Here is a 23,575-nt window from a genome sequence, read left to right as displayed (position 1 = left end):
AACATTTATGACTACATAAGAACATTTATAGCTCATAAAAACAGCAGCTTTGCCGAGGGATAGAGACGACGTAAAGGTGTCTGCATGATGAAGGACTACGATAAAGCACAATAAGCTCTCTGCAGCTGCAGCTACCTGGATGTGCATATCAAAGCGCTCATTTCACGTGTATCTGAGAGAACACAGCACCAGTAAGGCAGCATTCACGAGAACACTGTCCCTCTCCTGCACTGGAATAATGAAGGCCGAAAAAGCCGGTCATGTACGAGTTTAGATAATCAATTGCTTATGGATGTCTGCAATAAAATCAAGAAACCAAGTGGATTCCGAGCTGATGGCCAATGTCATTTGGTCTCGAAATTGGATTTGTTTGATTCATTTGTCATTTAGTGATACATACTGCCTCTTACAACTCGGTCCTGAACGCACCCAGCTGGAGATTTTCACCGGTGACAATGGACCGATTACGCTCACCGTCCTTCTTTAAGATAGCTGTCAGCCATTTTGTGTCTAAATAAATAGTTTTTTTTCATGCAGGATATATTTTGACAGATCCACTTCTATTTTCTACATCTGGTAATAGCATTACCGTTTCAAGCATTTGAAACAAATTGAGTGTGAAAAGAGATCTTTCAAACTCTTTTTTTCAACGGTTTTCCATCACTTTGTGGCAATTGATGTTTCGTCGGATGCAAGCGATATCAGCTGCTAAAGATTTCGTGTTGCGTTCATTTTTATTAGATTTTCTTACAAATGTAACATAATTGTATAATTATCGCAAAGGCATAGAAATACCATATTGCAGTCGATCGATCCCGGATTGTTGAACATGCACCCTAAAGATCAGTCTCTCCAGCAAGGTGTCTGAAATATGCAAATTTATTTCCTATCTTTGTTTCCCCGTCCACGGTACAATCTACTCCGGACGTTTGATATTAAATTTTGAATGACTTGGTTTTGTTGATATAGAAGTACTCATGATTTCTGACGAATATGCAATCATAACAGACAAAATATTCCCGAGAATGGCACATTTGTCAATATCGGACTAACCCAACTCGTCCTGGGTATCATAAATCTACAATAATGTTTGATTAATACAACCAATGAATTAGAAACTTAATTTGATATGCAAAAGCAATTAGTAACTGTAAATTAGGGGCGACAACTCGCCGGTGTTATTCCCTGGCCTCTGGACGGAGAGTGACCCTCGAATCAGGGTTAATGTTCTTGAAATTCTTGTCCAAGGAATGATAAGTGACGTCATTGTTCTAGATGAGCAGTTTGACGTCCATTAAAATATGCATTTACATAAAAACATAGACGTTTACCTTATAACTGTTTCTCTTAGATTCGAGCATAAAAGTTCCGATACCAAAGTATCAACAACTATTTGAATTTGAATTTCACTTTTTTCTGTTTTTTTTCTTAATAAGTTTTGATTGAGATTATAAGTTCGATCCGACTGCAATAATTTGTGTGTGATTTGATTGGTAGGTTCTGGTACGGCATATCTACATGACTGCATTAAAATGTTCATCTTATGGGATTAGCTAACAGTATATCAAATGACAGGATTTGACTTCACACAATAAAGAGGAAAATGATCTGGTTTCCATACCCGTAAACTAGTACACCGAAACGCCATTAGCGGTCCGTCACGCCTGGATGATGACAGGGGAATGACGTCACATACATTTCACAAATTGTGACAAATGAGCCCGGGAACGCCAAGTTTGACATCCTTGTTCAATGGTTTAAAATATCAGCAAATTAGTTCTAGCATTTACTCACAATGCTTCGAACTCGATCCAATTAAAGCCATTCAAATAAGGTGCAGAAATAATGATTGCATAACAGATGCTACATCTCTATGTGTTTGTCCTCCAGTTTTAATTAATTGGTACCAAAAATGCATGTACAGCATTCGTGAATAAAAGATATCAAGCAAAACGCCAGTGTTGTCGCAATCATATAGAATAATTCGTATATAGGACAATGGACCCAATAATCACAACTCAAGTAAAACGCATGCCATTAGATAAGGAGAATCAATTTAATGCGACTCTGTTCTAATTACAACACTCCGAGCGTCAGAAATGAATAAACAGAGGGATTGATAAATAAATATGTTGTAATTCATACAGTTTAATCATAAAAGTGTACAAGTATTTAGTTGTTTTTTTTCATATATATTACAGTATTTATAACAGTCTTTTATATGCAGTTGAAATTTTCGGTGCAAAAGCTTTTACTTCAACTTTGTCCGGGCTAGCTCAGTGGTGTCTTTAAAAAAATTAGATTTCGTAAAATCTAATTTTTCTTTAGTTGATTTCAAATTTTTGTTAAGGAAAGTAGTTTTGAATAAGTTTTCAACGAAGAAATTGCTCTGGAGCGGGGTGTTTTCTATTGTTATGTAGCCAGTTTATACTGGGAACAGAAAGGAATTCATAATCACGGTTTGGTTCTGTTTAAAGGGTGACTAAATGATTTAGATTTTTTAAGATTTCGTAATCAATACAACTATTGTTTGAAGTGTAAAAGACACGATGCAAAAACGGATGACAACATGGTTGTTCTGTTGGAGGAGGCAAGAATGCAAAGAATTAGAGAAAACATCCCCGATGCATGCTATTGATTTTGTAAACAAATGCGTATTGTTCTTTTTTAAGATGAACAAAAAGACAACAAATTCACACCAAGTTTTCGTGTTTCTTTAATCAAGATGCTCATTGCTCTCTTCAGTATGACCCCGGGGTAAGTCCAGAAATCTGAAATTGATAATGACTAGCGTACAGTTTGATGATTGTTACAGAAAAGTTATTCTCCGTTCACTTGGAATGTCCTTCCACTGTAAGTCTGTGCGAGAGCTTTGTTGATATCCCATTAAACCAAAGTAGACCTATATTCCTCCACCTTCTGTTTCTGGTTTGTCAATTGTTCGTGTATGCACTCCTCTGCAACATCACGAAGCAAGGTTTACTTATTCAAATTCTGGGACAAGTTTCTTGTTTCTATTACCCCTACGCAATACGCGTATTTGCGATTTAATTAGAACAAACTAGCACCCAAGACACAGAGCGAGAGCTTAGTGTCAGTAATGCCTGAACGTAAGATGATTGTGTTTGATGTCTAACGACCAGTCTTTGATGAGCAGAAGTAAGCGTTAGGAGAACAAATATACCAGTGTTAAATGACGTGTTAGGGTGGAATCAAAGAGTTCAGATCTAGTGTTTTACGAAATTGATATATATTCATGTTTCTAAAAGATGCATTAAGTTTCAAGTCTATCTGCTAACATCATACATTGATAAATGGGCGATTACAATTATCTTATTAGATTCTATACTTTTAAGCTGAGTAGTTTCTCAGTTTACAGAATTACGGAGTAAAGGCATTCCACAAGGGTATCCCGGAGATCGCCAAGGCCATTATCCACCGAGGCTAAGGGTCAAGGATCAATCATAAGTGCAAAAAGATAACTGTATGATGTCACGACCCTTTCGAGTACTTTAGTATCTCCTCACATTTTTCAACCATGAGAAAATATATGACGTTTTCGCGACCTACTTACCATTTGTTTACTGTCACTATGACGTCACCACGACCCAAATAGCGTGATATTAATGCAAACCGTCCAAAATCGCTTCCAAGGAATTCTTTCCTAAATGTGTAATCAAATTCCTATTCCATCATTGACGCGAAATGTAATATTTGAAGGATGTATTTGTAAGAGATTCAAAAACATCCAACTGGGGCTAGATTGGTTCCCAGCGGGGATCTGTGGAATCTTTAAAATGTAGATTTACGAGAATAGTTCTTGAAATCTTACACATAATAACAAAAATCACCGATAACTAAATACTGCCTTCAAAATATTAAAGTTGCATTAATTTCTACCGAGTTGTGTATCTCTATCGAATAAAATGAATTTTGATATTGGTTTTGTTAGAGTAGAGTATACAGTTATAATGATAAGCCTTATATTTATTGATCCGGTTTTGAAATAATCATCAAAGAAAAAAAAATCAAAACTGAAAGATGTAAAATAATGTGTAAATCGGTTAAAAATGTTGCTAGTTATGTTTTATATATGAATCCCAACAGTAATTTCTTTTACAGGTGTAGGGACGATTATATATTTTGGATTTGGTTAAAACTTGTTTTTATATTTTACTAGTATATCGAAACTAATAACTTTCATAAATTACAGCCGAAAGAATCTCTTTTAAAATGAATACAGAGCATGAATTTTGTTTTACAATAAAGCTAAAACAGAATAACATCCGTGACTTAAAAAGATGTTTTACATGCACAGGAAACTTTTTGCAGATATTTTCGTCATACAAAAACGCACGCATAAAAAAACAACAGCAACAAAAAAAACTTACCAAAACAAAAAACAAAAAATACCCAACAACAAAAACAAAATACAAAAAGACCAAAATCAAAAATCAAACGAAACAACAAAATATTGAAAACAAAAAAAAAAATAAAGAAAATAAAGAAACTTATAAGTAAAGATATGTATAAAATTATATAACTTTTGATTAAATTTTGTAGTTTGTTCAAAAATAAAAGTTGTTTGTTTTTGCATGTTATTTAAGGGCATTACCAGAAAGAGCGTACAAAAAAGCCATACATATGTAATTTGCAACATACAACCTTTTTGTTTGCTTACTCGGTTAATCGGAAGATTATTGTTTATTTATTTTTAAAGGTTTTAGCTGCTGTTTAAAGGAAAATATATGAAGTTGGAATTTTTGGAAATTCTTTAAAGTGAATAAAATATGAAAGTACCTGTTAAACATGATTGTCAGTTTTAAACGAAAAACAATTTAATTTAGAATTGTCAAGTTTGGATGATTTTTAATTAGTGAACTCCTATAGTATTCAAGCACCGTGTACGGGTTTTATCCTTGTTGTCGCTCTCTTTGTTTTTGTTGTCCATATTGTTGTATCATCTATTGTCAAAGACGGCTTGTCTAACAGCATTACATGTAAATATTTGGGACATTTTCTAAATATATTGATACACAAACCCTTTTGTGGAAAATAACAAATAATTTAATTAAAATTTGCACATTTAATCGAATAGAACATAATTTATAAATTATTAAAAAGAGCAAAACATTAATAAAAAACCAAAATAATTAGCACAACATATTTTCATCTACAGGTGACAATGGATAAATTAGAAATGAGTCAATATATCGTCGATACCTGTACGTCTATTGCCTTTGATGTTCTACAGTTGCAACACGTGTCAAACTGTCTACTTAAATTAATCATATAGAGAGGAAAAATTCATTTGTTCAATGCCTTGGATTAAAAAGTGCAGAGGGAAAATATTAACAGAGAAAATTATGAAACTTTTATTTCAAATGATAAAGTCTATGAATACTGTCTGTTTTGTTTGTAAATTACAACATTTTTTAAAAAACACATTATTTCAGTATATTACTGCTTCTACAAATATTAATTTCTGTACATATAAATTCCTTTTCTGTTGTGAAAATTGGGTCAGAAGAAGGAGAAAAAAAAACACACGAAAAAAGGACATTTATGTGGTTATTTATGCAAAACATAAAATCTTTGTAGATAAAATGTTTAATATTTTTGTGCGACATAGCTAGTATAATGTTTCACTGCCCTTCCTAACAAAAATCCGTAAAGCAATGCGATAGCTCACCACAATCTTGAAAGTCTCTTGTAAATTGAAACAGGACACGTTGAATATGTTTTTTTTCTTTGATCGTTTTTTAAAATATCAAAAGTTACTTATAAATGCCAAAAAAGTTCTGCATCTTCAATTCTTTTTTTGTTCATGTTTTTATTTATTTATTTTTTTTCAATTTTTTCATTAGACGTCCATTAGGAACATGCTATTTCAGATTTATAAATGTTTTTGTGTCCCATATTTACATTTATTTTGGTCAAAAATTTATCATAGCAAATTCATTATGTAATAATGAAAAAATCCTACATATCTAACGCTTTATATAAAAAAGTAAAACATGCTAAATAATAATAGAAAAAAAAAATCAAAAAAAAAATTCTGTTGCATATTTTTCAACAAATAATTTAGGCCATCATAGTTGGAATATGTTTTGAAAGTATATTAACAATGTGCATTGATGAATTGATGCCAATATAAACACCATTTAAGATCACCAATATCTAAAACTTTGCGGCAAAAGTGTTGTTGCAAAAAACACTGATGATACGATTGTAGTTATGAGGAAATGAATGATGTAGGAGAGGACTGTAGAAACGGACTGATGACTGATCCTAGTACTTGATACACCCGCTCACACATACAGACTTGATTAAAAAGAATGTCTTGTTGCCTTCTTTACAACCGAGAAAGTAGGTTAGTGCTATAAGAAAAATACGGAAAATATTGTACAGGGTTTTAATTTATTTTATATGTGCATTTAGATTATTTGGGTGGTGTTTTTTTGTTGTTATAAAGTAGCATGTCAAATAATATTATAATTTTATAAAAGCACACACACAACAACAAAAAATCAAACTCAAATTTACATTTTCTCTAGTAATTTAGGGACAGATATTACAAAACGTAAAATCATAAAAGCGATACAATACAAGCAATTGGGGTTTTTTTTTCATGCAGGTTTTGTAAAAAAAATAATTACTGCAACATTGATGTTCCGTTCCGCTCAGGAGAAATATTTGTTTAAAAAAATATACGAAGCATTTATCAAAATATTAAATAGTATTTTTATTGGGGTTTTGAACAGAAATTTAAAAATTATTAGTTCCAGTACAGAGCTGAATCATTTCACAAAGTTACATCTATCTCGCCGCAATCTGCCTATAGATAAAATCTGAGTATATAGTGAAATACAAAGGTGTGTGTGACAATGGCGTCCAGTGGCGAGGACACTATGAATGTCCTGGCCCCATACAATGAAATCAAGCACGTCTTCCCTCTTCCAGCGTCTGATCTTACCACTACATCTCCGATTTTAATTATACTTAGGACATGACAAAGATGTCCCCCCTTTTTCGGACCCTGGTCGGTTCGTTTGTAGATGGAGACTGGGCAGAGACCGTGTTCCCCAGATCAAACAACCAAAACTGATGTTTCATTAAAAGAAATTCTTAATTGATTACAAAATAATGGGAGAAGTGTGACGGAGCGTCTGGGGATCTGTACTGAAGTCGCCGACCGTAGACTCAAACTTTTTTTTTACTTGAACGCTTTTATTTACATCTATCTCTGTAAACTTTCAATTTATTTAATTTTTTCAGACTGTCTTTAATTTCGATTGATTTGAAATAAATAATGTGTCTATTGTTGTAGAAGCTGACACCAGGTTGTATCGTCTGATACAATATATTAGTTCCAGATGGTGAGGTTACATTGATTTTAAATAACATAAAAATGTAGGTCATAATGCAATCTGTTAAGAATACTTTCACTTTTTAAGATGTTTTATTTACCTGCAGATAAAAAAAATCAAATAACAAAAAACCCGACTAAATAGATAAAATTACACAAATTTCGAAGAACTGTTTTAATCTATCGTAAAGTTAAGTAAGGCACTTTAATTAAGATTTGTTAATTTAAATCAATTTTCATCGTTATATAGTACAACGTAAGAACATAAGTAAATGAACATGTACATAAACATTAATCCATTAAAATATTTGAGAGCAAATTGTTTATTTACTAATAAGACGACAAAAACTTGCAGTAAATAGCTTGCAGTTAACAGGAAAAATGATTCAATTCATTCAAAACAAGCTGACATATTGATAAATGTGCGTTTTTTCATTAATCATAGTCTTTAATTAGGCAGATCTCGTAGAAAGGTGGATTAGATAGTGACCCCAAGTTATTGCGGGCCCGCGGAAAATCAGGCCGTTATCTCACACAGAAATCGTGTTTTTTGGGGTAAAATCAGGTGATCAGTAAAAGAGAAACCAAGATAAATGAAGTTTCAATATGGACGTGCCCAGGTGTGAATTGTCTCAAGTCCAGCGGCCATTTTGACACTGTAAACATATAATTCATACACGTGATCAATTCAACCCTTATACCCAGTTACAAAGAATTATAACGCCTGTTAAATAGCGATAATGTCTTCGTTTTTAAAATGGTTGTGGTTGGCGTTTTGTTGTGTCTCATGTAAGGAAAGCATAGTGCAATGACTAGTGCTGTTTCCGTAGATGAACTACGTGACTCTCCAGTTTTTATTAATCAATAATAAACACAAGCATAATATCAATTTCAAATAGCGTGCTCCACGTGATTGCTCGATAGGAGCGCAATGTCTGGTTTGGCCTTGGTTACTGTTAGAGTTGACATATTCTCTCAGTGAAAAAAAAGCAACTGCAATAATGGACATGACCTCCTTACTACTATAACATAGTCCTTGTTTCCTACAAGACTAGTTGACTGGGATTGATAGCTGAAGAAAATATTACTTATTTTATAATACTTTTACTAGAAATTTACATTTACTTCTTTTCTGAGATAGCACGTTTTCTCCCTATCCCCTGTTTTCACACATAGATTAAAAAGTTTGAGATAAAAGCGGAAAAGGCAATCTAGGAAAGACATCACACGCAATTATTAAATTAAACATTACTGCAACCTACATCCATTCTCTGATTTTTTCTATCACTCAATTAAACACAGACACTCGATAGCATATAAGCGGTGCAAAGCTTCGGCGAGGAAAATCAATACCCCACAGCTTCCATTCATTGGTCCTCAATACAGAAAATAAATCCCCAGAGACCATGGGGAACAATTCATGAACCTCCATCACCACTGGGAGATGTCTGTTTCAATTACGGAGTGGATAAGGTAAAAAAAAAACTGACAGTACGTCAAGCAAGAGAAAGGGAGCACAAAGCTACGCCACGGCCCGCGCTTCTTAAATTGTTTCTATGCGAGATTTGTCAATAAAAAGATACAAGATATATTTTTATGTTTGTATGCCAACTTCTATTTTACTCTCCTACAAGCACTCTTTAACTCCTGCAAGTAAAGAAAAAAAACAAACCCCGCAAGACTTCTGCGTTGTTTTTATGGAGGAACATAAGCGAGTCGAGTGCTCTCAGACGTACAGAAATTTCAACACATATAAATCAAGTGTATGCAGAATCACTGGACGAAGCAAATAGCCATTTTTCACTGAATAGTAGACTTAACATGGCTATGAGAATGTCCTAATGATTTCGGCTGTCAAAATTGGAATTTATGGGCCGGGTTATAGAGCGGTTGTCCACCCTTAGAACCGCTGAGTTCCGTCGCGTGTCTCACGACAGTGTTGACAAATTAGCATATTAATAACACGACCTGTAGTTTTATTAATTTATAGCTACACAAAATTACTACGTGTTTACCGGCGAAACATTGTGATACTACTAGTTAAGATATCAAAAAGAGCGCCGCTAGAATATAAACTCAACAACAAAAATTAATTAAGTGCTGCTCATTTGTGTAATAGTCGGCGGGGAAAACCTTGTTTGGCCCTACTGGACACGAATCTTTGTAGGTGTAGTATACAGGGAGATATACGTTCCTTTCCATAGGTATAACCTAAAATACAGCCGAAACCCTGACTCGAGCTCGTGTTGAACTAGACTCCGTTGTTACATGTATGTTCACAGCTATTCTGGAACATGTATAGTCCTACACAGAATGCCATTCTATTATCAAACGTTTTGAGTTTAGTATACACGACGTACATTCTCTGTACATGTATCAGATCTGTGGGCCTTTATACACTGTACAAGAACTAAAACGTTACAGAACGAGCTCCAAGGAGTCCAAAATCTGCGTAACAATAATTCGGCTAAAGTTAATCCATTGAGACCCCTCTTCACCAACTGCTTTTTTATGATATTGATGATCATAATAGAATTAGGCGAAAAAATCTTTAATATTTATGGAGCTATTTTCATTAACATCGACTAGTAGTGTGTGCATGGTGAAACAGATTGTAGCTCACGTCTAATGGAAAATAGCAAAGTCTGTATCTGATAAGCAAAAAACCTTATGCATTTTGTATAGAACGTTTAGTGGAAGAAGTCTGTTAAGTTAAAAATAATCAAAGGACTATTTATAGAGTCTGTCTTGATGTTCTGTTAGCGACACGTTTAAAACATGGACTGTAATATAGGAATCTTTTCTCCAATTGATGCTTAGGATTAGTTATACCCATGTATCTTCTGCAATCTGATGCTTCATCTGGCTACAAGTCTTTTTTTATATTGATTGTTAATACAAAAATCTGATATATGAAAGTAAGTGGTTTTCCCGTAGATGTCTACACAATGAAAGGGAAGGTTCAATGTCGTAGCTGTTTGAACAGAGCAGTCTAGTTCATTCGTGTGCATGTCCGATAAAAGTGTATAATACCTGAAAAAAATCTTGATTGAAGTATTTTTATGTTTTACAGAAGGTTGAAGGATGTGTCGGAAACTTTATTATAAGTACATGGATCTCTTTTTGCCGACCCACAGAATATAGTACAGAAGATAAGTAAACCATACAATAACTCGCATGCAATATTGCATCGGTACAGTTACAAGAGAAATGTAGAATAGAGTTGTTTGTGGTGTGGATATGGTTGTTTAGGAGGCGACAAACCGTTAACTGTGTGAGATAGAGGTGAGGAAACCCTGATCCCTCAAACCTTGTTCCCGACTTGTGAAACCAGTAGTTCGCCGGAGTATCGGGCCGGCGACCAAAGTCAGCCTGTCTGGCGCTGACTTTGATCTCCCCATGTTAACATGTTCACACATAAAGTTACACACAATACAATACAAAAAAATAAACAAGACAGTCGAGTCCCTTCATCCTACCCCCGGGCATCCACTAACACCGAACAACAATGAGGCTATCACCGGGATATCAAAACAAAGAAAATCAACATCCCAATATTACAACTCATGAAAACTTTTTCTTTAACTTGATTCTCATATATATAGCTTAAATCTCTGTCGATCAAAATAAAAATATGGATATCCAATTTCTTTATTTCAACCAATTCACGTTAATGGGAGTTTCAATACACATTGTTTTGCATATCCTCATATTTAAAAAAAAACGATCTTATCTTTGTCTAATTTAACGTAATAGCTATGGATTATATTTATATTCAAATCTTGCCAATAGGTTATTGGATTTTATTATCTTTACTCAGGGGCGAACACTTTAACGTTTGAAAGTGTGAAGTAAAACTGGTTAAGTAATTTGATTTGTGGTTTGAAACATCTCATTGATTACAAAAGTAATAATTTTGTGATAAAGATAGACTATATATTTAATATAAGTTCCCAATAAAATAAGGAAACTCTGGGGAAAGTAGTAGATAATTAATAGTTATAATCAAGGTATGAAGGGGCCCATAAAATGAACAAACGGGGGAAACAAATCACTTCTGTCCTTAGCATCCCTGGAAGTAATTAAAATTACTTGATTTACTGCGCTCGATGAAAGAAGCAACATGAATAAATTATCAATGCCATTGAAGGATCCCTCTCCACGTTCATGTTGCTTAGAAAATACGAAAACAAATTTGTGCTGGTTTCACGGAACCTTCAAAGGAACAGTTGGACAAATGTTCTCTGCAAAAATCTTTACAAATATGAAATTCTTCTGGAAGAGATGGCCTTCGGTGATATATGAGGGAACCGTCTGACGAACACATTTAAAGGGGTTTTGAACAAGATAAATTTCTTTGCGTTATTTAGTCAAACTCTACAAAGATCAATTACTTCTTGGTTTCTTTCTATAAGATTTTTTTTTAGAAAGCTAGAAAGCCTGTTGATGCTTGTTTGTAAGCACCTAGTCTCTAAAAAGGCTTCAATCAACACGGAATGCATTTGTTCCGGCTTGGTTCCTTTAGTAGAAGATGTGTATGTATCGCCATTCTCCTCCACACAAGTTAAAAATAACAGTCTCTCTCTCTCTCTCTCTCTCTCTCTCTCTCTCTCTCTCTCTCTCTCTCTCTCTCTCTCTCTCTCCATAAACACACTCAAATAAAGATTTTAATTCAATAAAGTAATTCAATATTCCTATTGATATTCAAAATGAATACATACATAACAATCTTTTATCTGCAATGTCAAATAAACACATGCAAAGTTAGAGGATTTCTTGTGTAAACAAAGTTATACTTATTCAGGTCATTTGTTACACATTGCCAAAATATGGACTGTTTTAGAGATTTAAAGCATATTCACAAGTTACATCTTTTTAAACTAAATAAAAAAAGAAAAGCTTCGTTAAATATCCTATTTAATTATTAAATGATTTTTATGAATGTTAAATATTTATTATAGAAAAAAATATTTTACAAATAAAAACAAATACATGGCTAACTAAGTGCAAATGGGTATCTATGAATAATTTAGCTTATTCATCCAGTTTTACACACAAACACCGTTACAATATGCTTATATAACTTAGATCTAATAATCATATTTATGTAAACAAAATTATAAATAGAATCCATTTGACATGGTTTTGAAAGATAAACATTTTATTTTATTAGTAAACACTTACACTGTATATAACCCTTTATATTCACTTTCTGTTCTCAACTAATTTCTTTCAAATCTAATCCTTCAAATTAATGTTTCCAAAATTAATGAATAGTGTAAACTTAAATTGTTTCTTATAAAAATTACATCGTTTACGCCGATAAATCAATTAAAGTTTTTTCAACTTTCATATGTATATTTTCGTGTTCAGAATGCGTATGGTTTTTTCCTTACCAACAAATATAAATAAATATTAAATTATTTAAAAAAGTGATTGCTAGCCCTTTTAAAGGTTTTTTTTTAAATTTTCATTAAACATTTAAATTTAGTTTATTGAATTTGTTTTAGTCATTGTCTACATTAAAAAATTCCATATCCACATTTTTTCTTGTTATTATGTTAAACACTCGTGTTACCCATTATATATCACGTGACTGCTATGCATCTTGTAAAGTCCGAAGAGACCATAAATTTTATTTACAGTTAAAACATAAAAATTAAACACCATGTTTCCCATTATTATCAGCGATTAAGTGCTCATCTTATTTAATTACTAACCCATTGGAGGGTCATAAAAATGTAGTGTGTATTAGGAAGAATCTTAGGAGAGTTAAGGGTCTATAAATCTGTATTAATGAGCCCCGAATATCACAGGTTCCAGTGTGTATATTATGCATGACTGGTATTAGTGTAAATGGGATAGCAACAAGTTAGAACATTTTTATTGCACTTTGCAGTCAAAACAAACCATAAAATAAACAATTAGGCATCGACTTAGTAACCAAAGTTTACGATTCCCGCGCGGTCCAATGGATTATCAAAGCGAAGAGTTTAATTTTTTTTAAAGTTCATTTTAACATTTTCAAAGAAAAACCAACAGGGATATTTACGCACAATATTGGATACAAAGTCTATTTCTCCTTTCCCTTTATTTCTCGTCTAGAAGCGGGCAACAAGATTGATGACAGGTTTTAGGAAAACAAACAAGAAGATCTTCAGCTAAATTTCAATTACAGAATGTAAACTTTTGATCATTCAACAGATAAATGTCCAATTTTCTCGGGGTTTTGTAGAATTACCCGGTCAGTGCGACTTTTCGGTAGACTACAAACACCTTGTGGTTTACAAAGAAACGTCTTGAGGAGATACGGACCGCGATAATAGGTAAATGATAAGCTAGTATTGTCCGGTTTCGAACAATTGCTTCGGGTTCACACCTTTGGTGTAAAAAGTGTGCCCTATACAATTTAAAAAATGGAATGAAAATACAGAATGTTTAAAGTTTAAATAAATCCAGTATATAAATTTAACTATATATCAACTATACATTAACTTGCAATTCTCGAAAATGCAAAGAGTCAAAACTATATTTTTCTAAAATTTGTACTTAAATTTGTGTCAACAAAACGAAATATATTTATTTCATTTTTTAATCAAACAGCAGACCCAACAAGATTTCTTAATGTTTATGTTCGTTATTTATCAGAATTCCTTTTGAAAATAAAGAAATAAGATAACACAACTGATTGAATTAAAATGAAATATAGATATTCTATGTACAATCACGTTACACTTCACTGCAGATCAATCTAGCGTAAACAACCAAGACCTGCCCACCGGCACTAAATCATTAATATATAAACAGGTAAACTTGATTAACTTCAAACTATCAGCACACACTTACAGAGATCTTACCGGAAAAACGAAAGAGTCCCATTACGGAAAAATCATCTTAAAATTGTAATTCATAATTTTGGAACATTTAAATCTGCGAGTGAAATTTATTTTAAGTTTCAGTGAAACATAACACAGGTGGGAAAATTGTGTGATGAATATTGTTATCACGTGACGGCTTTCTTTTTTCTGATTGGTAGCGAGATTCCATCACATGCGTTTTCCTCTCACGAGAGCTGGTTTTAGCCTATAGTGGGGGTGGCTTCAGAAACATTATATGACCGAGGTTAGGTCTTAATGTTCCGAATACAAATCAAACAGGACTAGATAAAGCGGTCATATTTGAGTGATACTATGAGTTCTTACTATAGCAGTATAATGCCTGCTCATATGCCCGGGTCGGGCGGACCAGGCCCCACGGATGTGTATTATCCCCGGACAGAGAAACATTTGGAGGGAGGGGGATTTCATTCCGCGCCCCATAATATGTGTTTTGAAAACAGTGACAATTCATACGGGATGTCTGGATATTCTTGCTATCCTATGTATGACAGACTAGAGTCCCACGGCCCCAATCAGCCGATGAACCTTGTATCCAAGCAGCCCGGATTTTGTGCGGGCAGCAATGGTTCCATTTACCAGTCTTACCAAAACTCACAGAACTTTAATCATGGACAATCCTACTCAGACGATAGATCGAACTGTGTAAAAAGCGAGGATTCCTGTGTACCCACCCCTCCCCCTAACTACCCTGTCCACGAGCAACCCCATCACCCCGCGGTCTCCCAAATGCACGGGGCAGAGCTTGGTCATCTAGCCACAAATCCAGCCGCCCGGATGAACGGCCTTTCTCCGGCACCAAATATGCAAGTGTTTCCGTGGATGGGTTCGACCATTAATGGAGGTACGTCTCGGGTTTTTGATCCCCCTTTTTCACATTTTGTGTGTCAGTGTGAGTGATAGATATTTTATGTCACATGTAAAGTAAGGCCAGGCTTGTAAACATTAAATCAGTTTTAATGTGGGGTTTTAATGGCAAGCTGCTTCTTCGCGCAGCGGTCTCCGAACAAAATGGCTTTCCGACGAAATACGGATGGCGCTAGTACGCGGTGTTTAACGCATCAACGAACTCCAATTCGTTCAACAACTTTACGACTTTGATTTATATTTTCATTCCTTTAGATCTTTTTTATCTTCTCATTCAAAATGTATATATTCTGTGTAAATATTTTGAGCTCTTAAAACATTTGATAGGGCTTTTTTGTCATCTTTCTGAGTATCTTTCAATGGCGTTGTAAAACGTCCAACATATTTTTTCACTATCTCCGCATTTTCCCATTTTAAAATATAACTAGGGGAAATCCATTCATGCAAGTTGACCGTTGGAATGAATGTGTCATTTTGGGTCTCTTTGCTGAGATATAAACGTCCATTTGGTCATAAATTTATCACTGTTTGGTCCAATCAGTCATAGTGTAGTTTGTTCACATATAATGAACGTGTAGAAGGCCAGTTTTAATGGCGGAAGGACAGCTAAGTCCTTAACGTTAGGGTTCACAACACGGTCTGACCATCATCGCCAGCTCCTCACGGCCTTCTTGATATTTCCTCATATATTTCCTTTTATCATCATATTTTTTAGTATATCATTGGTTTGTATAGTTTAACCTAAAATTTCTCAACTACTTCTTGCAAAATTCAGTTTTAAGACTATACTTTCTAACAGAAAATCAAAATATAATATAACCGTGGTTGTAATATTTTTATATAATTTTTCAACAATCTCGCGGGAATCTTATATAGTATAATATACACTTTAAAATATGTAAATAATTGTAATTAAACGTATATAATTGTAAACATTAACGTAAAAATTACAAATACACATATATAACTGTAAACAGTTTCTATAAAATTTATAATTAATGTTTCTTTCATCAAAAAAGGACTGAATTTTTTTGTAAATAAATAAAATAGAAATAATACTTTCATTCTATGGATTTATCGAAACTTTTAAAGAGCGTAAAAAAAACCATTCACAAAACAAAATTAGGAAAGGCTTCCAAATTAATTAATTCCTTTAAATCAAAATTAATGATATAATGAATAAATTGGAAATGAACCATGAGTCATATTTTTGTTGCTGATAATTAAAAATAAATAGCCGTCGTAAGACCCAGCTAAGAAGGAATTTGATTTCGCCATGGTATGACCGCGGTCTGTTGTTTTTAATGTATTTTTAATTCAAAATGTTATTAGAATATGACAAGACTAAGTTTTGATTTAATTTTTATTCTTTGCAAGGAAAAAAAAACTTGTGAAAGAACCGCACGCATAAACACAACAAAAATTAATAGAAGAGATTGGGAGGCAAAACTAGATATAAGAATAATAAATAAAAAAAAAAATATAGGATAAAATTAAAACCCTGGATTGAAAATGATGAGTATTTTCTACTTATTAAGTCATTTAATTCAATATTCCGGTCGCCATAATGAAAATAAAGAACGAAATTCTACAAATAATCACTAGTAAAAAAAAATGTAAGATAAATCAAGTCACCTGTGGCAATGTTTCACTGCCTGCATCATGTATAGCCATGTCAGCAGAATGTATTTAATGACCATAAAATTATTACTGGATTAGTGATGAATTTTAATGTTTATAACTAAACGCCCGAAAGTAACATTATATCCTTGTATTTCTATTTCTTAAATTTCCTTTCCCGGGGCTTTCGATTTCTTCCGTCACCGCGACCATTTTTTATGTAAATTGTCTAATGTAAACAAAACAAAACGATTCATATCTAATTATGCATATTCATAATTCTAAAGTTAAAAAAATATTAAATCATCAGATCGAAATAACGGATGGGTATCAATGCGATAATTTTGATTGAATAAAATTATCGATATATAAATGAATAAAATAAAAACTCTAAAGGAATGGAAAGTTAATATCTAATATGATAGACAAACAAAAGTGACAGATAAAATTTACACAATTTATTTCTATACAAATTTTTCGACCTCTGCACCTAAAGATGACCCCCAATTATAAGGTGCTTACGACTGTCAAAATTAAACGAATCTGGTGATGGATTGGAGAGAATCGTATGAAGGAGAGTTTGCCAAAAATATTTCTGTCTTTTCTCGTTGATTTCGTCCCTTGCCATTGTACAAACTGAGCCGAATTCTACACCCGTCTCGTCCGAAAAAAGACATTCGAATGCCCGTCTTAGGTTTCCATTTTATCTTGAAATGTCATCACTCTTGTTCGCACGGTTGTTCTCGAGCTTATTTCTAAAAGAAAATAAACGACAAGAGAACGATTTTCTTACACCTGTAGTTCATAAAAGCTAGAAATTTACACCTTTCTTTTCAACACATGGCCGAAGGTAAAACGGGGATGATGCTTGAAAAGATAGAGCTACATTTATGGAATATTTTGTCAATCATGATGAATGTCCTACAATCTCAAATAAATATATAGCACAAGGACAGAAGCCCGAATAAAAGATTTAGGCAACACGGAAACTGAGGATACCACTCATAAATAACAAAAATACAAAGTGCGATCTGCACTCATTCAATTAGCAGAGCGAGTCTTACAGTCACATAAAAATGGAGAACGTATGCAACAGCACACAAAAATCTTAGTCATAAATTGATAACAAAAGCTAAAAACTAAAAACATTTTGTCGTCAGCAAGATTGTAACCCTTGGATCGCATGATTTACATCATGGAATCCGGGAGCACTTCGCATGCACGTACACGTACATGCAGGGGTTTGCTTACGCGGGATGTTTATTAGGACAGATTTGCACTATCAAGTGACTTCACTACCCTAAAAACAATAAGTCTCCTTTTATATGTTATAAATAATACCTGTGACATAATTCATGTCCTCCTACAAGATAGGGAGGTTGCGAACGGTTTTACGACTTTTATCAGATGTAATGCACTCTATGTAAGCGAAGACGCGCGCATGAAAACATTTGTATCTCTCAAGAAATGAATCATAAAATGTATCGGGTTTCATACATTTTAATAAACACAAAAGAGAACTCGCTCCCCGGCACTATAATACACGGCTGTTAAAAACGCACACACTTCAGCTGTTTGTAAAAACAAGAAGTTTCCGGGGGATTCTGCGCTCCAGCCTCTCTCTCAGATTGCGAGGCAAGGATCTGAAGGCCGAAGTAAAGATCAAACACAGGCCCAAAAGAGTGTTTTCTTGTAACATCATTTAAACTGAAATCAAAGTGTCTAATGCACATAAAAATAACACGGTCGTAGCTAAATGTAATATCATATTACACTAACTTGCTACTTCTCCACGGTGTATCATAAACAATTCAAAAAATCTTATGTGGAAATATTTATTAGATTTCGCACCAGGATACAATTTAGCTTAGAACATAGAGGGGTATCGAGTGTCGGAGAGGTGCACATGATACCAATTAGCTAAAACACATTATCCCTTAGTCTAGGTGCTTTTTTATTTCGAGCACTTCTCGTTTTTCTCTGAGAACCTGTCGACTGCGCTACAAGCCGGGATGTGTCCCGGACTCTTCTAAATTCCAAAGATAGTGGGAGAAAGAGGGAGCGATGGTGAAAGTAATTAAACTAATTACAGATGCCGAATGCTTTAGTTACTTCACAAAAATCCCCAATTGTTCTCTTACGAGCGCTCCTGACTTCAAACGAGAAATGAATATCATTCGAAAAATTTCACAAAACATTAAAAACATTCTTCGTCCATAGTTTTCTATTTTATACCAGTCTTATAAAGATGAATTTCCTAATTTTTTTCACTTAACTTTCTTTGTTTAATGAAAACAGAAGATGTTTTTTATAGTGCAGAAGGCAAAATAAAGTAGCATAGGATAATTTAAAAAAAACACAACATTGATATTAGTATAATAACTAAATAGATAACGATACACTTTAATGAATGGCCGAATGACAAAAAAGAAAAAAAACATGTTCATTTTATCAAAATTAGTTATAAAGAATTCATCCAAAACCCTTAAAAAAATAAATCCAAAAATGAAGATATTCTTATGTCGCCTTGTAAATTGGTCGTTGTTTTTATTGAAATAAAAATAAGCCGCATGCGTTCATAAAAATTCATGTCCCGTTCATAAAGTTACTGTGAGCAAGTTTTAGATAAAAAAAAAAAACTTGAGAAGCAAAACGCGTTGTTTTAGATGCAGTTTTTATTTTACAGTTTTGGCTCACTGCATTCTCCGCTTGGCTCCCTGCGAAGTGATAAGAAATTTTCGTTTAATCTTTGAATGTTAAATAAGGGCTACATTACCTAGGCAGAAAACTGATCTGTATCTTTACCACATTAAACCATGTACATGAAATCAATCTGTTATTGAAAAAGATAAATTCAGTACAAAACATGGGCGCTTTTTTCTGTGTTGTATTACTCTGAAATGCACCAAGGGATCAGGTTGCCTATTTACCAATTGTGAAAGCTATTACTGAATGTTGAGCTCATAATCATTATAATGGCAAATATAATTTGACATTAATGTGATTTTTTATAGGATGCTTTTTATGCAGTGTGAAGAATTCACAGTTAATGATAATGTAAATATTATCATATTGGTAACACAATCTATTTTAAACAATGTTCACAGAGTATGTGTGGAATAAAACTAAACTAGGATTTACAATTAGAGCAACTCGTTTCAATTATAACAATATAAATTGTATGTCAGAAAAGTCTTGGAAGATTTGGCAAAATATATGTATTTTTCACAGATAGGTTTTTCTAAATATTATTTAACAGATGCACATAAAATAGGATTTATTAAGATTTGTTGAACCAGGTTCGTTTTAACCCTAACCTCCTTGGACAATACAAATGTATACCACGTGGTCAAACAGAGCTTGACTCTTGACATCTGACGTAACGAATTGCCCGGATGGTCCTGTCTGTGGGGACGTGGTGTGACATGCTGGTCTTAATCTGTCAGAAAATCAAAACAAAGATATCAAAGACAACAAACAAAAGTTAAATGAAAAGTGAAAAATCTTAATGTCCATTAAGGTCGAATAGCAGGCAATAGCCCTAGGTTAGAGCGTTGTTTGCCAATACGATGTGTTCGTTTCACGTTGACCAGGCCGGAGTAAACAATTGATTTATGGCGACATTACACAAAACATACCCATTAATTATCATACCATGTTTGTTTATCAAAGGAACATGTGTAACTTTGGGCAACTTGTTAATTATTTTTTTGTCTAATTAAGCAATACAACTATCACCTCTGTGTGTTATATATATAGGAGCGGGTTTGTCTATGAATTTATATTAAATAAAATATATAATATATCACTATCAACACTTCGACAGAAAAACAATGCCTCAAAATAAAAGTGATAAAAAGGCTTCGTTAATTGCATCAATATTTCTTTGGCATCAATCTTTAATTGATTTGGTAACGCTAGGTCGCACAATTGATTTTTATTTTCCTTCGTTCCCGCACGAGACTGAAGGCGATGGTTTGATTTTTTTTTCAATATTCCATGTGAACCGAGTACCAGGCCTTATCTTGCAGGCATAATTTGCAGAATCACTGTATCATTGTTTAGCAATATGACGTACATTCTGGCGGAAACAAAGCCTTGCCCCCGTAGCACGCTCGGCGGTTTCCAGGGAAATTGGTGCTACAGTTTTTCCCTTCTTATTGTACCCGTTTGCGAGGTTTCATAACTCCCAACCTTTTTAAAGAATTATATGCAATTTATTGTGGGAAATCGATCATGTGCAACAAGCGTAACTTGATACAACAAACAGGAATTCTAAATAATTCATATTTACATTAGTCTAGCTTCATTTCACTAAATTTGTGCAATTGCGTACAATTTACAAGTATTTGGAGAATAGCTATTAAATGGAAAATCTAAGCATAGAAAACCAATGTTTTCGTTATTTATTATGTGGAGTTTTACGCAATTGCTCGGCATATAAAATATTAAGTTGATTCTACAATGCAGATTTTTAAATCAGGGTTTTAACTTTTAATGAGAATACGAATTATGCAGTGTTTTATTCGCCATAAAATACGTTTCTGCGTAGTCGCCCCTCTATCTCTATATGATAAACTAGAGACAAAAATGAATAAATATTTATAAATTAATGGAGGATATAATAAAATAATACAACTATATATATACATGAAATGATTTCGTGTAACATGATATAAAAGACCGATGATTAAGTAGAATTTATAAAACAGATGGTCTTTGATCAGAAACAATCAACAAAGATACCATTGATTCAATAAAGTGCGCAAAAAACCCTGACAAAACCCATATGGTTATTGTATTCGATATTTGCAGCACTGTTCGTGGACCTAATCAATATATTGTATTGTTTCTGCATCCAGACAATTGTACCAAAATTCTAATTTATACCGGACCATCTGTATTATTTAGCATAAATATGATAAAAAATAATTGTTGATATTAAAAATTGAGCATGGTTTTAAAGTTTTATGATAAATAATTTGCAGTATAGAGCGGTAAAAAATAAAAAAAAAATAAACAGAAGCTGTTTGTCGGATTGGCCGGGGTCCCGGAACGCGTGTTACTTCCCTTTAACATGTGTTTGAGGGGACATAGCGCGGGGCCGAGCGCGGATACACGCCCGTCGTCTAGACTCCAGCTCTGTAGAAACCAACTCGGAAAATGTTTTTTGTTCAATATATTCCTCTTCTGAACAGTAAAAACGTCGTTAAATTCTTAGGACGCGGGGAGGGCTGAAGTGATCAAAGGGAACAAGCGCTAACATGCCCGCGCGAGACATGCAAAGTTGTATGATGTAACGAACGGTTTGTTTTGACAGGCAACACATGTAACTTTTGATCAGGTCAAGAAAAAAAAATAAAGTACATTAAAATATCTGCAACAAAGAGACACCAGAAACCTCTAATCATCGACAGAATTTACCTCCCAAAACAATGCAAATGTCCGAGGTAACCATCCTCTACAAATAAAAAAAAACGCTGAATAAGTTTAAACTTTTTCATTAAAAAACACGAAATTCAAAAATATATCAATTTGCGCGATTCATGTTCTATTAAGTGTGAGTTGCGTAATGAGATTTGACCCTTGCCTAGCCATTACACTCGGGGGAAACACAATTTCATCAAGTAATGTCGTGTTGACAAAATCTAGATTACTATCTGTGCACCGGGACTGGGTGATGTTTCATTACGGTATATTGACAATTTCCTTTCTCTTTTTCAGCTGAAGTGACATATGAACAAAAACGAACTAGGCAAACCTACACACGATACCAAACACTGGAGCTAGAGAAAGAATTTCATTTTAACCGCTACCTCACGAGGCGGAGAAGGATAGAAATCGCTCATCTTCTCGGATTAACAGAACGTCAAATTAAAATCTGGTTCCAAAACAGGCGGATGAAATGGAAAAAAGACAATAATATACCCAAATTGACTGGCCCCGACAGATCTAAGCCAGAGAATGATTCGGAACGAGGAATGACGTCATTGGCCAGTCCCGGATCAGACGACAATTTTTCTAGTTGAGAAAGTACATATTGCAAACTCTTGTGTCTCAGGGTAAAACTATCGATTGAAAGAAACTTTGCTGGTGAACGTGTTCCAGATTTTTCGAGTCTGTTGATATGATGTAGACGCCCGAGCCCGATGTTCGGGTCCCCGGAGGTCAGTGATGGGTCGGGCTCAAGGTACGGACCCGTCAGTGTCATTGAGTGGATGTTATGTGGACTGTCATTATTCTAACTTGCTTCAGAAAAAAGGAGATCCCATAATTCCTTTATCTGCATAATTTTTGGATCACAACCGGTGAAAAATTTTAAAAATGGAGTTTAAAGAATTGACCAAAAACTGAAAACAAAAAAACTGTGAATCAATCTACACCCGAAAAAGGAAAACATGTGAAAATCTCCTCGAATAGTTGTAAATTACAAATCAAGTATTCCATAGCGCCAGTCCCAATTTTGTGACCGTGTCTCCCAACACGAGATATGTCGGTCGCATGTATACAAACGTTGAATACTAGTGTTAGTTGTCTGAAATATTAAATATATAAATATTACAGCTTTTGTCTTTATTTTTGTAATAAAACACAGGAATGAAATAATTTCTAGACGTTTTAACGAAATGGAGTACTCAGTAACATTTGACAACTATATGTTGTTTTGTATCTATAAACGGATTTTGAAAACTTTAAAAAAGAAACAATTTTAATTCAATAGCAAGATACATGTAATTATGTTTGTGATATTGTTTACTATAGGGAAACCAAAAATACACAACGTGAGCTTTATAGTATTACATCTGCTACACTGAAATTGCAA

The 23,575-nt window shown here is 33.8% G+C and overlaps 1 protein-coding gene across 1 annotated transcript; it reads left to right on the top strand.

The window, feature by feature from the left end:
• The first annotated feature begins 14,199 nt into the window (after positions 1-14,199).
• LOC105340021 (homeobox protein Hox-B7) lies at positions 14,200-23,313 on the top strand. The gene is made up of 2 exons (XM_011445848.4): positions 14,200-15,109; positions 22,477-23,313. The coding sequence occupies exons 1-2, from the start codon at positions 14,560-14,562 to the stop codon at positions 22,779-22,781; spliced, it is 855 nt and encodes a 284-aa protein (XP_011444150.1). The 5' UTR covers positions 14,200-14,559; the 3' UTR covers positions 22,782-23,313.
• Positions 23,314-23,575: the final 262 nt, after the last annotated feature.

Source organism: Magallana gigas, chromosome 5 (assembly GCF_963853765.1).
Source record: "Magallana gigas chromosome 5, xbMagGiga1.1, whole genome shotgun sequence".
Taxonomy (NCBI): Eukaryota; Metazoa; Mollusca; class Bivalvia; order Ostreida; family Ostreidae; genus Magallana; species Magallana gigas.
This window is presented reverse-complemented; position numbering and strand designations above follow the sequence as displayed.

Bases quoted from the DNA above. Each gene is read 5' to 3' on its own strand.
- LOC105340021 (XM_011445848.4), top strand. From the start codon at position 14,560: ATGAGTTCTTACTATAGCAGTATAATGCCTGCTCATATGCCCGGGTCG. The intron at 15,110-22,476 runs GTACGTCTCGGG...TCTCTTTTTCAG, and splicing joins GGGTTCGACCATTAATGGAG to CTGAAGTGACATATGAACAA.